Genomic DNA, 16,017 nt, shown 5'->3' on the forward strand with positions numbered 1-16,017 from the left:
TTCACCTATAGACAGGTCTATAAGGCTTACCTATAGGTACTGTAAATATCTCCTAAACTTGCACCGTTTAGGACAGTAATGGCAAACCTTGGCACCCCAGATGTTTTGGAACTACACTTCCCATGAGGCTTCTGCACTCTGCAGTGCAATTTAGCATCATGGGAAATGTAGTTCCAATACATCCGGGGTGCCAAGGTTCGCCAACACTTGTTTAGGAGATATTTACATTGCATGCTGCCAGTGACATCACTGTCGCATGCGCTCTGCTGCCCATGCCGTTCCTTCAGAGCCCTGTGTTGTGAACAGCAGTTCCTGCGCGCATGCATCGGGAGAGACGTCATCGCGGCTCTTGCCAATCACAGCTCCGGAGCCCGTGAACCTGGAAGAAACTTCGGGGAAGATGTCGGCCGTGGCAGCAGTGTGCGAGAGCCGCTGCAGGGGCTTTGTTCTAAGGAAGTATTTCATAATGAGCTAGTATGCGATGCACACTAGCTAGAGCTGCAGCGATTAATCGTAAAAAAAAAAAATCACAATCGACGCCCCCCAATCTTAAAACTGCATTTCCTCGTTTATTAGAGTCCATTCACACTAATACGACTTGTCAGGCGACTTGGTCAGCCTGTCGCGTTCCATTGTGTAGTACAGGAACGGTTCTAATAGGAGCGACACAAGTCGCTCCGACTTAGAAAAAGGGTCCTGTACTACTTCAGGGGCGACCTGGAGCGACTTGCATAGACATTCATTTTATGAAGTCCGTGCAAGTCGTGCCGAAGTCGTGCTGCACGCGACTTCACAGGTCGCCCCCTAAGTCGTGCCGCTTCGGTGTAAATGCGGTGTTACAGAGCAGTTCTCTGCTCACTCTTCTCAGCTGTCAAAAAAAAAAGAGCATCCAGCAAATGTTTATAAACATTGTTATGGCTGGGAGATAACTATAAACACAATGTATTACAATGTATCATTTCATTCTTTTAATTTACATCAAAAGGAATAAACTTCTGTCTGAGAGCAGTTTAACCTCTTAGGCTCCATTCACACCTGGGCGTTTTCAGCTCCAAAAACGCTCAAAAGAAACGCTTCCAAAACGCCCAACAAGTAAAACCCCATTAATTTAAATGGCCCCTGTTCACATCTGAGCGTTTTGCAAAACGCCTGTAGCTGAAAAAAGTACATGAGCTTCTTTTTGGGCTGATTACCAGCGTTTTTGATAGATGTCAATGAAAAACGCCTGAAAAAATCGCGATAAAATCGCGGTAAAAATCGCGGTAAAAATCGCGGTAAAAATCGCGGTAAAAATCGCGGTAAAAAACGCTACGCTCAAGTGTGAATGCAGCCTTAGTGTCGGTTCACATTTGTGCGCACTGCTCCTGAAATTACATGCGATCTCATGTGCGGTGCAAATTTCAGCCATAAAGTTTGTATGGCTGAATTCGCACCGCAATCGAACTAAAAGACGCACAGGTCCCTTTTTTTGGTCCGCAGCAGAATCGGATCGCATGATGGTTCACACTAGTGCGATCCGATTCTGTGCGAACTTTCAGATCGCACTGCGCTGTGCGATCTGATCTGGGGGTGTCATTAACTTTTAATTGACACCCCCAGCGTATCGCATATGGCAGTGGGAACTGCCAGGGGTGCGGATGCGATGTGGAAAAACACTGTATATTCGCAGCCTTCCCGCATCGCACAAATGTGAACTGGCACTTAAAGACTAAGAAATTTTCTGACACATGTTGTTTACACAAGTTAAAATCAGTATTTTTTGCTTTAAAATGACTTCAAACCCCCAAACATTATATATATATTTTTAGCAGAGACCCTAGAGAATAAAATGGCGATCGTTGCAATCTTTTATGTCACACTGTATTTGTGCAGAAGTTTTTCAAACGCAGTTTTTTGGGGGAAAAATACACTTTAATGAATTTTAAAAAACTAAACAGTAAAGTTGGCCCAATTGTTTTGTATAATGTAAACGATGATTTTACGCCAAGCATCATGATCTTTATTCTAAGCAAAAAACAATAAAAATTGTGATTCTCATTTTATCCAGAATCGCGCAGCTCCAATACTAGCTCATTATTCCTTTGTCTTACAGAGTGGTTTTTTTTTTTTTTTTTCAATTGGGTTTACAGCCTCTTTAATAGATAGGAAAGTATATCTTATTTACTTGTTTTAAACTTTCTTTTACATTTCTTTAGTTACTTCCTGGTTTCTATGCCTAGGCAAATGATGTCATACATCCCAGGAGTCTTCAGGAGGGGCTCTCAGCTAAGCACACCCTCCTGCATGCATACTTGGAGCTGAGGGCAGTAAGTAAATGCTGCATGAATCATTTGCCCTTACTGAAGATGGCCACAGTCAGAGATGCTAGTGGGGTGTTTTTCAAAGTGATTTCTCACCAAAACAAAAGCCTAGAGACATGAATGGATGGGGGCAGTGCCGGGACAAGGTCATCCGGCACCCAGGGCAGAGATGCCAAACTGCGCCCCCCCTTCCTTTAGGGTTAAGTAGGGTACAGCAATTGAACAGACAAGGAGTCACTGCTCAAGGTGGTGTAATTGCCTGATGACTCCTGGATTTTGGATTTTGACTCAACCTGGAGTGCTGCCAATTCTTTTTCTTTTATTAAGTAGGGTACACACAAGTAGAAAATCTGCCGAAAATTCCAGTCTGAGGTAAAATCGTACGATTTTCGGCTAGTGTGTACAAAACTTTCAGCAGCCGATGCTGACATTTTCAACGAAAAAAAAATGGAGGGACAAACACCAAAATTTTTATTGTCCGTCCCCAGACAACCAATTTCTGTTTAATGTGTACACAGTACGTCCGCGAAAAATCGGATATGAAAGACCGTGCATGATCTGAAGTTGCTGACGACCCGGAAGTCTAGGAACAAATGTCCCAAAAAAAAAAAAAAATCAGGCGAGAAATTTCGTGAACATTTATGCACTGTCAACTAAAAGCGGTAATGAACGCGGAGCAAGAGAGAGAAAAATCTGAGGAGATTTCGTCCGATTTCCGTCAAGTGTACACGGGCCTTTAGGGTCAAGGCAATAAACCATTGTGCCCAGGGCAACCGTCCCTCCTGCCCACCCCTTGTCCCATCCCTGGATGTGGGGGGGGGGGGGGGGGGAGTTTGCTTTGAATATTAAAAATGAATGAAATAGTATTTTTAGTTTGAGGTACTCAGATGCAGTAAAGATCCTCTTTAAATCGCAGCACTGTCAAATAAACCGCACCTCCAATGAAAACTGTTCCAGGTATGGAAAGATCTATAGAAGCACAAATCCTACTGAACACAGTGCGAGATGAACCCTGCTGGGTCCTCCCAGGTTCCTGCTTAGCCGGAGCCAAGGTTACCTCACAGCAATGTTCCTCTTTTACACCAACAAGGTCACAACTATATTTACTTCTGCCTGTCTCAGCTCATCGCACTGCAGTTATGTCTCCCAGCACGCTGGCTGCACTTTATTGCTGCCAATATCCAAGAAGCATGCATTGCAGAACAAGCTGTGTGCACCATGGAACAGCGCCAGTCAGCAGGGAACTGAGACAACAGCCTTGTCTGACTCCACCCACAGCTGGAACACCAAGGGGGGGGGGGACTGAATCCACAAAAATCATCTTCAAAAACCTCTGCTGTTGTTACATACAACTACCCTGCAGCTATGCTACCATACACAGCAACCCCATACTGATACCAAAAGTCGCCCCCACTCATCACCAATCAGTAGAGCTGCACGATTCTGGATAAAAAGAATCGCCATTTTTTTTTTTTTTAGAAGAAAGATCACAATTTTCTCACGATTTTCGGCATAGCATCATCTTTTACATTAAACAAAAAAATTGAGCTAACTTCATGGTTTCATTTTTTTTTTTTTTTCATTTAAGTGTATTTTTCCCAAAAAAAAACTGCGTTTGAAAGACTTCTGCGCAAATACAGTGTGACATAAAAGATTGCAACGATCGCCATTTTATTCTATAGGGTCTCTGCTAATATATATATATTTATTATTTGGGGGTTCCAAGTAATTTTCTAGCAAAAATTACTGATTTTAATTTGTAAACAAGTGTCAGAAATAGGTTTAGTCTTTAAGAGGTTGAACTGCCCTCACTTACAGACGGAAGTTCATTCCTTTGATCTAAAAGAACAAAATGATACATAGTGAAACATTGTGCCTATAGTTATCTAGCAGCCTTAATAATGGTGATAAACATTTGCTGGAGGCTCTTTTTTTTCTGGACAGCTGTGAGTGAGCAGAGAACGGCTCTGTAAGAATCCAGGAAATGCCGTTTTAAGATCCTAAGGGAGGGTAAATCGAGATCGCAATTTTTTTAACTATTAATCGTGGAGCTCCTATATATATATATATATATATATATATATATATATATATATATATATATATATATATATATATATATATATATATATATATATATATATATTGCAATATTTACATTTTTGGTAAACTCATTCAATGAATCCAAGCGGAGATAACATGCGCTGCATTGATGCATTCACACAGTTTCGCACTAACTACCAGCCATGGGTCCTTACATTTAAAGAGCACCTGTCATTTCAGATCCATCATGGCAGCGCCTGTTCCGAGGCCATCCACTCACCTGCTGCCGCCACTTCCCTCTCCTTGTTGTGTCCCTGCAGCATCATCAGCCGTCACATTAAAGTGAATGGAACTGTCGGTGAGTCCACAGCGGAGAAGCTGCTGCGGGACAGAGATAACAGTTGCGCTTTAAAAATGATTTAAATAAAGCCTTTCTACTAGTGATTTAAATCAAATCCACCATGCCTGTAAGTGTTACTGAATTGTTGAAGAGTAAAATCAGGTCTCCTGCCCTGCCAGACATGACTGTGCAGCAGAGCAGTGTAAATCTCAGGACTGAAGGCAGGGCTCGACAAACCCCGGGCGCCAGGTTGCATTGGCGACTAGAATTAGCGGCCTGGCACCAGGGGGCCTTTCACCAGGCATCCCAGGTCTCCTGCGAGGTGCAGGAGTCTCCCGCATGCGGACTGCAGCTGTGACGTAACGGAGCCGATGCTTCCTGTGTAGTTCCGGCTCTGTCCTGTCACAAGTGGAGTGATATCAAATGCACTCTGCCTGTGACAGAGAGCTACAGGAGGCATCGGCTCTGTAGGCTTCCTTCAGCGCCGCTCAGTGATCTCTGCCAGCATTTCCCACCAGCCGTACCCACAGCCATACCAGCAAGCAATACCGGGCAGCAGTACCCGCCAGTACCCACCAGCAGTACTAGCCCAGCAGTACTAGCCCAGCAGTACTAGCCCAGCAGTACTAGCCCAGCAGTACTAGCCCAGCAGTACTAGCCCAGCACCACCCACTAGCAGTAAGTCACATGTGCTAAGGGTGCAAATAGCCCCAGCACATAACTGTAAATATCCCAGCATGTGCAGTGTTTCTGACTCCTCCCACCATGACCACTTCAAATCACTGAAGTGGTCATGGTGGAGTGTTCCTTTAGAGCCGGTTCACACTACCACGACCAGAAAGTCGCCCCGTGACTTGAAAGAGACTTGAAAGAGACTTGGAAGAGACTTGAAAGAGACTTGAAAGAGACTTGAAAGAGACTTGAAAGAGACTTGAAAGAGACTTGAAAGAGACTTGAAAGAGACTTGAAAGAGACTTGAAAGAGACTTGAAAGAGACTTGAAAGAGACTTGAAAGAGACTTGAAAGAGACTTGAAAGAGACTTGAAAGAGACTTGAAAGAGACTTGAAAGAGACTTGAAAGAGACTTGAAAGAGACTTGAAAGAGACTTGGAAGAGACTTGGAAGAGACTTGGAAGAGACTTGGAAGAGACTTGGAAGAGACTTGGAAGAGACTTGGAAGAGACTTGGAAGAGACTTGGAAGAGACTTGGAAGAGACTTGGAAGAGACTTGGAAGAGACTTGGAAGAGACTTGGAAGAGACTCGGAAGAGACTCGGAAGAGACAGGCGACTTTGTCTGTGGGGAATGCCTGGCTAATCTCTTTCTTCTTCCTGGAAAGTCTGATAACAAGTCGCTTCAATTAAGATAAGGAGGCGACTCCCATTGAAGTATATGTGACAAGTCGGATCACAGGTCGCCTCAAAGTAGTACAGGACCCTTTTCTGAAGTCGGAGCAACTTCAGTAGTGCCAATTAAGACCGCACTGATTGATTAACATTGCTTTTGTTATGTCAAGCGACCTGGGGCTACACAAGTCGCCTCACAAGTCATGCTAGTGTGAATGGGCTCTTAATATCTCTCAGAAGAAGTAAACAAAAGTACACCCGGATTGAATGCCAGGCAAAATCAGCGGTTCCATAAAAACTGGCCGCCATTAGGCCCGTGTGTATGCCGGTCCGACAGAAGGCATGCAAGAAAAAAAAAAACTGGCTCCTAACTTTAGCTGCCTCCCAGATTTCAAACAAATTGGTCAAGCCCTGACTGAATGGACAGACATACAAATTATTTGGCTGGTAAGATAGCTCCCTTATATGTATTCCACAGATTGCCTGGAGTTTAGCTTCACTGCTTTCCTTCTCCATCCAAAAAAAAAAAAAATAAACTTTGTCTCTCCATGTACTTCTATTGTTGATCATTTCTTCACCATCGTCAGCCGTCTGTCATCATGATCGTCTCTGCAGAGGTCATCGAAAATGTAAAATTGTTGATTAAGAAGCGTAGCAGTTCCTGCACTTTGTACCAAGTCCTTGTGAAATCAGCAGCAGGATATAAACAAGAAGATGTCTGAGGAGGTGAATGAGGGATGAAATCCTCCATGTTTTGGAAATCATTACACTTATTTTGGCCATAGAGACAAAAGAAAGCCATTGCTAGGCAAAACACAATACATGAAACGTGTAATCACTGCGATTGTGTAGAATTCTAACACTCAGTGGAGAATCCTGCGACAGAAAACACGGGTCATCTCACAAAAAGCAGCATGACAGACATAATGTGTTTAGGTTGTATCCGTGCCAAGCTGTCCGAACTGCCAAACTAAATATACAGCTCAAGTGGCGGATCTCAAGATCTCATTTGTAAAGGTTTCTGCAGCAGAAACTGTCTGTACAGCAGGGGCCATCCAATTTTATTGAATACATCAGTTGCAGTTATAAAAATATAAAATCGGACTTCTGGGGTAATGTGGCTGACCTGCCATTGCTAGCATTACGATAGATATACTCTCTCCAGAGCTCTGTATTCCAGCACATTGACCACCACAGCAGCAGCACGGGGGCATTAAGACCGCTATATGCGGTGGGATCCGGAGAGGTGGCCCCAAGGCCGCTATATGCGGTGGGATCCGGAAAGGTGGCCCCAAGGCCGCTATGTGCAGTGGGATTCCGGAGAGGTGGCCCCAAGGCCGCTATGTGCAGTGGGATTCCGGAGAGGTGGCCCCAAGGCCGCTATGTGCGGTGGGATTCCGGAGAGGTGGCCCCAAGGCCACTATATGCGGTGGGATCCGGAGAGGTGGCCCCAAGGCCGCTATATGCGGTGGGATCCGGAGAGGTGGCCCCAAGGCCGCTATATGCAGTGGGAACCGGAGAGGTGGCCCCAAGGCCGCTATATGCGGTGGGATCCGGAGAGGTGGCCCCAAGGCCGCTATATGCGGTGGGATCCGGAGAGGTGGCCCCAAGGCCGCTATATGCGGTGGGATCCGGAGAGGTGGCCCCAAGGCCGCTATGTGCAGTGGGATCCGGAGAGGTGGCCCCAAGGCCGCTATGTGCAGTGGTATCCGGAGAGGTGGCCCCAAGGAGGCTATGTGCAGTGGGATCCGGAGAGGTGGCCCCAAGGCCGCTATATGCAGTGGGCCCTGGAGAGGTGACCAGCTTATTTTGCGTTCACTTACCTGATTTTTCATGAAAAGGTGAACTCACCACTAACTCTTTCACTGCCAGGTCCGATCAGTCGTTATGGACCTGACAGCGGAGGGTTTCACACACACACTCCCGGTGGCTGGGTGTATAACTAACTAGCAGTCTGGCGGCGGACTGCTTTCACACACTCCGGTAATGTGCACCCCCCCCCCCCCCCGAACATAAATCCCAGGCTCCGCTTGCCCATCTGCGGGCCTGGAACTGAGACTGGATTAGCCGGTGCAGCTTGGTAGGAGGGAGGGAGCTGAGCTAAAGCTGGATACGCACTACAGGCATACCCCACCTTTAAGTACACAATGGGACCAGAGCATGCATGTAAAATGAAAATGTACTGAAAGTAAAGCAATACCTTTTTTCATTTCTCAATGCATGTAAATACACTAGCTCCATAGGAAATCTTGGTCAACTTGACATGGCACTGCTCCCAAACCATAGGTGACAAGGACACCAAGCTTGGGGAGCATGTTAAGGGGAACCTGGACTATGACTTTTTTTTTTTTTTTTTTTCCTAAAGCCTGTGGTGTGTGAAACACACTCAAAAGACTTAACACCCGGTGCATAAAAAAGTGCACACACGCAAACGTGAGACACACAAAAAGTGCACAAGGCGTACACATAGCCCTCCTCCGAAGAGGAAGGGCCCTGACCCTGATCCCCTGGGGCGCGAAGCTCCTGACAGGGACTGAGGTACTCACTTAGGTCCGCCCAGCCGAAGCCAGGCAGACCCCGTTCTCCAGGGGGACTGCCGAAACTGCCCACCCCAAGTACTAGGTGGGGCTCCCCCAAAGGGAGACCCCATGAGAGAGGGCGAACTAAGCCAGAAGGCCATATCCACCCCCTCCCAAGACTTCCAGGGCAGGCCCGAGGACCTACGCCATACTCATCGTGCAAGTGATTCAACCAAAAAGGGACAAACGTGACACACGACAAAGAAAAAACAGAGTGAGGAAAGGGAAGTGGAGAAGTGCTGGGTAGTGCCAAAGTGCAGGACCTTGACAGGCCCCCCGGCCAGGAATAAAAAAATTCCTCTGGTGCTGGCCAAAAGGCCCACCCCAAGAGGCAGGTGCTGAAAAAGTGTGATGGTGCAGTGACCAAGGTGCCGAAAAACTCAGGTGAGCTGCCCCTCACCAGTGAGAATTAAGGCACCCCTGGGCTGCCACCCCAGGGGCACGTACACCACGGGCTTTTTCGGTCTCAGCCCATGGCCAGACCCAGTGTAGCCCTTCCTGCCAGGAGGTTAGGAACGTAGACAGCTTAGGGAGAGCTTACCTTCAACTGGGATAAAAATGGCCCCCTTGTCAGCCAAATTCACCCAGGAGGAGAGGCCCTCTCACCACCATCCGCATTCCCACCCATTACATCAAGGAGCAGTACTAACCGGTTGACCACGCCGGCTTTCTCACTCCCTTCAAACTGACAGGGGCGGACCCATTCAAATCAGAAGGCACTGGACCCATCCGGCTTTCTCTGACATGGCTTACTTCCCGGTCCTCCAGTTACGCCCAGAGCGCCCCGGTACCTTTCAGCCCCATGCCGATACTAACCATCAAGGTCCATACCAACTGATAAGAACAGATACTACACTTGATCTTAGCCAAAAGGCCGAAAAGCGAACCTGGACTATGACATGGCAGATTACCTGGCTGGCCACAAATAGGATATGTTGTAGTCCGGGGTCCCCTCTCAGTGCTCCCTAAGTTTGGTATCTCTGTCACTTGGGAGCAGCGCCATGTCAAGCTGACCAAGATTTCCCATAGACGCCAATGTTAAAAACCAGGAGTATTGCAATGCCAAGCTGACCAGGCTGTGTCCGTACTCGCAAGTGTACGTAAAATGGGGTATGCCTGTATACAACTGTTGTTGTTAGATTTCCTTTAGATTTACCTTCAACTATGTAGTGGAAGGGCCGGCCTGATTGCATACAAATTTAAAGTGTTTAGGTTTGACCTCATATTATTCACCTTCTTGTTGCTCACCCAGAAATGATGTCACTTCCGAGTCTCTCTCCCCCCCCCCCCCCCGGTCTCCTCCTCCCCCCGCCCATCAGGCCAGCATGGCTGTAAAATAATCAAATACAGTGCAATCTGCACTGCATTACATTCAGTGGGGCACAGAGGGGACATCTGGAGTATTTTAGTCCCTGGATGTCTCATTAAAGAGAACCTGACACTTTTTGACCTCTATGTGAAGAAAAACAAAAAAGTCAGAGTAAAGAGAAAATTACACCCAAGCACAAAGGCCCCCAAAAAATAAAAAAAGAGACACCCCACCTCTACATATACGCATTTATAAACAAATGCACACATCGGGGAGCCGACGCATGAAGAATCAACACGTTACATGTCCCCGCCCACCCCGGAGTGAGAACAAGATTTCTAGCACCAAACCTCCTCCGTAACACTAAACTTGCTGACCTATAGGGGGCTTTTAAAGTGTCGCCTATAGAAAGTATAGGGTACTGAAGTTTGTCACCATTTCACTGGTGCACACAAATTTAAAAAGTTTGACATGTTGGGTATTTACTCAGTGCAACCTCAACCCCTAAATTTTGCGTTTCCTAGACCTTTGTGGTATTATGTAACAAACAATTGGAACTACCACCATTTTATGCTCTAGGTCAGTGCTGGTGAACCTAGGCAACCCCAGATGTTTTGGATCTACATTTCCCATGATGCTCAGCTACACTACAGAGTGCATGAGCATCATGGGAAATGTAGTTCCAGCACATCTGAGGTGCCAAGGTTTGCCATCACTGGGTTGTCTGCTTTCAGGAACAAAATAATGCTTTGGGTTTTTTTTTTTTTGCAATCTTCAGGCGAAAATTTTTTTTTTTTTTTAAACGTTTGCAATAAAACTGAGAAACTGTTCTGGCAGCGAGAGGGTAAAGTAGTTAAATGGGGCCATCAAAGAAGTTTCTGTACTGTTCACAAAGCATTCATGAAGCACTAAAATGAAAACCAGCACTGAAGGAAACAAAAGAAGGGCTCCCATTCTGATGGCCTATTGAAAATGATAGTTGCCTGGCTGTGTCTGTCATCAATATTTTCTGAGTCAGCGTGAAATCAACCTCCTAATTTGCATATTTGTTCCTGCTGACCGGAAATGCAACCAGAGAATAGAAGAGAGGATCAGATATGGCAACCTCAGTATAGGTATTCCTTCACGCTGAACTTCACTCTCTCAGTCAACGCTAAAGTGTTACTAAACCCAGGAGCCTGCACTCACTACATCCGGTCTCCCCAGGACCCTGCACTCACTACATCCGGTCTCCCCAGGACCCTGCACTCACTACATACGGTCTCCCCAGGACTCTGCATTCACTACATCCGGTCTCCCCAGGACTCTGCACTCACTACATCCGGTCTCCCCAGGACTCTGCACTCACTACATCCGGTCTCCCCAGGACCCTGCAACTCACTACATCCGGTCTCCCCAGGACCCTGCAACTCACTACATCCGGTCTCCCCAGGACCCTGCAACTCACTACATCCGGTCTCCCCAGGACCCTGCACTCACTACATCCGGTCTCCCCAGGACCCTGCACTCACTACATCCGGTCTCCCCAGGACCCTGCACTCACTACATCCGGTCTCCCCAGGACCCTGCACTCACTACATCCTGTCTCCCCAGGACCCTGCACTCACTACATCCGGTCTCCCCAGGACCCTGCACTCACTACATCCGGTCTCCCCAGGACCCTGCACTCACTACATCCGGTCTCCCCAGGACCCTGCACTCACTACATCCGGTCTCCCCAGGACTCTGCACTCACTACATCCGGTCTCCCCAGGACTCTGCACTCACTACATCCGGTCTCCCCAGGACTCTGCACTCACTACATCCGGTCTCCCCAGGACTCTGCACTCACTACATCCGGTCTCCCCAGGACTCTGCACTCACTACATCCGGTCTCCCCAGGACTCTGCACTCACTACATCCGGCCTCCCCAGTGCACTCACTATATCCGGCCTCCCCAGGAGTCTGCATTCACTACATCTGGTCTCCCCAGGACTCTGCATTCACTACATCCGGTCTCCCCAGGAGTCTGCATTCACTATATCTGATCTCCCACAGCACACAGAACATGGAAATTTAATTATTTTAGTAAATATAAACTGCGAAATACCTTTTCTCATCAGCAGTATATAGCAGCAACATCGGTTGTCATTACAAGACAGCCGACCGTCGGCTATGGACGCGGTACCGGGGTGATGCCTCTAGCTGCAGGCACCACTCCAGTACAACACTTCCCCGAAATATCGTCAATATATCGGTAACCTCATGAGCCGATTACGATATATCGGGGAAAGTGCAGATCGGCCCTGCCGATAATCAGTCAGTCTCTACTTTTTACACTGTTTTCCTTTTGTTTGGGTACAGTTTATGGCACCCTATACAGTATTTGGATTGGTATTGTATTGTTCTTCTCATAAACTTGATAAAGAGAATTTCAAAAAATGATTAGAGTTTTTGATTTGTGGTGCTCAGATGCAATGTAGTCCCACTTTAATAAGGTTTATAACAATTTTCTCACATGCAAACATAAGAAATACACCCCATCGCCTCGTAGTACAAAGCAAATGATGAAGAGCAGATCAGCCCCTACCTTGTAATTGCTAGAATTCACCCAGGATGTAGCCAGGCCATCCACTATTTTATCCAGCAGAGTCTGGTCCTGTTCTAGATCCACAGATTTCTGTTTATCCAATAGGTATTCTATCAGGTCTGGTCCCACCTGAAGCCGTTTTCCTACATCCTTCTGCTGGATCTGAGCAAACCAGTATTCCATTCCCTGCTCCATGGCTAGGGGGCGATGTAGCACACGCTAAGAAGTAAAGGCAGTAGTGGGGGGGGGGGTGTCAGGGGATCCGTCAGCAGCTATTTCCTCGTGGACGTCGCTTGTGTAAAAAAGCTTGCGGAGGGCTTGGCCGTCAAAGTTGCAATCCTGGGAATGACAGCAATTCACCATGTGTCTGCTGAGCAGCTGGTGTGATATTAAAAGTCTAATTTAAATATTCAGCAAGAAGGGGAGAGGCACTGTAATGTAAAGCCGCTTGTCCAGAGGTACATAGCTCTGCAGACAGTCCTAAAGAGAGGAGAAAAGTCACAGTTATTAATAGAACCTCGCCATTGTTTTTTTTTATTAACATCTTATCTTATTACAGTCACAATACAGAGAGACACATTATTAAATATTTCTGATATTCTACATTTGTATTACCCCCAAACCTGGAAAACAAATGCAACTTCCACATTATTAATGTAAACGCAACTCATTTTTCAGACCGCATTTTACTAAATCCCACAGCAGATACCAAGGGCTGAGATGAAAACCAAACGTTTTGCAGTGGTTTTGTATTAGAGCTGAATGCAAGATAGAAAAGACACCAATGTAGCTCTGTATTCATTAAAGCGTTTGTTACCCTAGAATAAAAAAAAAAAAACGGATACTTTTCCTCTTAAATCGGTTGTATCCCCCCCCCCCCCCAAAAAAAAAAAAAAAAAAAAAAAAACAACAAACCCTGCAAGACAGTGGCCACCCATACACCGCTGAGGCAGCTGACATCTTCCCTCAGCGTCTCTTCCGGGTTCGGCGGTTCCGGCGCTGTGAGTGACCGGAGCATTTACAAAAAAAAAAAAAAACTAGGCAGTAAAGTTATCACATTTGTGGTTTGAACATCGCTTTCATTTGCAGGCCCGACTTTCGTAGGTGTTTTATTTTGTGCACAAGCTCATGGCGACGGGGGTGCTTTAACACTTTTATTTTTTTTTTCCTATTTATTTTTTATTAAATTTTTTAATTTTAGCAGTTTAAAAAAAAAAAAAAAAAAAAATCTGATCACTTTTAGAGCCGGTTCACACTGGGGCGACTTGTCAGACGACCTGGTCGCCTGCCATAGATTAGCACAGGACCCGTTCTAATAGGAGTGACACAAGTCGCTCCGACTTAGAAAAAGGGTCCGGAGCTTCTTTGGGGCGACCTGGAGCGACCTGCATTGACTTCAATGATATGAAGTCAATGCCGGCCGCTCCGAGGTCGTGGTGCGAGCTGCGCACCACGACTTCACAGGTCGCCCCGGCAAGTCAGGTCGCGCCTGCGTGAACCGACACTTATTGCTGTCACAAGCAATATAAACATCCCTTGTGACAATAATAGGCAGTGACAGGTACTCTTTATGGAGGGATCGGGGGTCTAAAAGACCCCAAACCCCTCCTCTGCACTTCAATGAATTCAAAATGCCGAAATCTGCATTTTTGAACACTGTCACTTTTTTTAAAATTGGCGCCTTTAGCCGCCGAGTAACCCGGACGTCATCACGCCACTTCCAGGTTACGTCATCGGAGACCCAATCGAAGCTGAATCCGGCTTTGATCTGGACTCCAACCAGCCGGCGGACGGGAGACCCAGGCAGAGCGGCGGAAGGGGGCGGGGCATCCCCTCCCGCTCGCTGGGGTAACGGCCAAGCAGCTCCCGACCCGCATCGTCTTACCACCTGAAAGCCGACTACCGGTTCTAAAAAAAAAAAATGGTACCAGGATGATGCTTCTAGCTGCAGGCATCACCTCGGTACAACCACTTCTCCAAGCTGACGTAGAGTTACGCCTGTTTGCGGGAAGTGGTTAAAGCACGTTACAGGCGGTCCCCGGGTTAACAACCAGATGGGGTCTGTAGGTCTGTTCTTAAGCTGAATTTTTTTAAGTCGGAACAGGTACATTTTTTAAGTGTAGCTCCAGCCAAATAAATTATTTTTACTTTTTTTTGGATAGCATAGGGAAGGGTTACCACCCCTGTAATGTTTGTTTTGCTGTCTGTGCCCCTGTTCAGAAGATTTCACCCAACTTTCTGTCCCTAGTAATTTGGATTTTGAAAATTTTGGGTTGTTGTGGAAATGAGGATTGGTGATAAAGCTTTAGTGGAGACACCTTTCTCAACCATGAGAACTCTTACAGGAGTGAATTTCCCTTCCTAGGGGTAGATTTCCTCTCACTTCCTGATGTCTACCTCTGTAAGTAGGAGTGGTTTGTAAGTTGGATGTTTGTAGCCCGGGGACCACCTGTATACAGCACAGTGCTTGTGCTGTGTCATTTGGCCCCCTGTAATAACTAAAAAACCTGGCTGATCCTGCCAGTTTCTACCCTCCCCCCTGTAAACTGACCACAGTGTATCATGGCTGCTGAGCCCTGACACGGTGGTCAGTTTACGTGCCTCCATCATCTGCAGCCCTGCACTGTTCTCTCCCCCCTCCTCTCCCTGCTTGTATCGGTGCTCGCCCCTCCACTCCTGCTGCTCTCATATTATAAAAAAAATTCTTATCCACTCTGTAATATAACACTTAGTGCTCCTGTGCATGTGTTATAGAAAAAAAAATATGGCAATCTGTACCTATATCAGAGCGGCTCCCAGTGATCACGTGACTGCTCAGCGCTCTCTCCTCCTCCTCCTCCTCCCCAGCTGATGTCAGCAGCAGTGCTCAGGCCCGCCCACTGGAGCTGTCAGCCGGGCAGAGAAGAGAGCAGAGGTGTCAGCTGAGCTCCGGGAGCCACTTTGATTTAGGTACAGATTGGGATAATTTTTCAATGAGACCGGCACAGGAGCACTTTGTGTTATAGTACAGAGTGGATTCGATGATTTCATAGTAGTGGCTTAACTACCACTTTAAAAAACTATATTACCAAAAGTATTGGGACGCCTGCCTTTACACACACATGAACTTTAATGGCATCCCAGTCTTAGTCCGTAGGGTTCAATATTGAGTTGGCCCACCCTTTGCAGCTATAACAGCTTCAACTGTTCTGGGAAGGCCGTCCACAAGGTTTAGGAGTGTGTCTATGGGAATGTTTCACCATTCTTCCAGAAACGCATTTGTGAGGTCAGGCACTGATGTTGGACGAGGAGACCTGGCTGCAAAGGGTGGGTCAACTCAATATTGAACCTTACGGACTAAGACTGGGATGCCATCAAAGTTCAAGTGCGGGTAAAGGCAGGCGTCCCAATACTTTTGGTAATATAGTGTACTTTTTTGCAAATTTTAAATACATTTTAAAGAGTGACTCCACTTTTGTTGAGGAAAGAGCAGCAGTGAGCAGTCTTTTTAACAGGAAGTCTCACACTGGATTACTGCACAGATCTGGAAGAA

General features: G+C 46.7%; 1 protein-coding gene across 1 annotated transcript in view; it reads right to left on the bottom strand.

Annotated features, from left to right (window-relative positions):
• CLASP1 (cytoplasmic linker associated protein 1) overlaps positions 1 to 16,017 on the bottom strand; it is a 390,996-nt gene that overhangs the window by 347,563 nt on the left and 27,416 nt on the right. Inside the window, exon 2 of the mRNA XM_082262205.1 lies at positions 12,486 to 12,965. Coding sequence (XP_082118331.1) covers positions 12,486 to 12,680 — 195 coding nt within the window. The 5' untranslated portion in view covers positions 12,681 to 12,965. The remainder of the gene's footprint in view (positions 1 to 12,485; positions 12,966 to 16,017) is intronic.

Source organism: Pelophylax lessonae (assembly GCF_965119305.1).
Source record: "Pelophylax lessonae genome assembly, chromosome: 6".
NCBI classification, from domain to species: domain Eukaryota; kingdom Metazoa; phylum Chordata; class Amphibia; order Anura; family Ranidae; genus Pelophylax; species Pelophylax lessonae.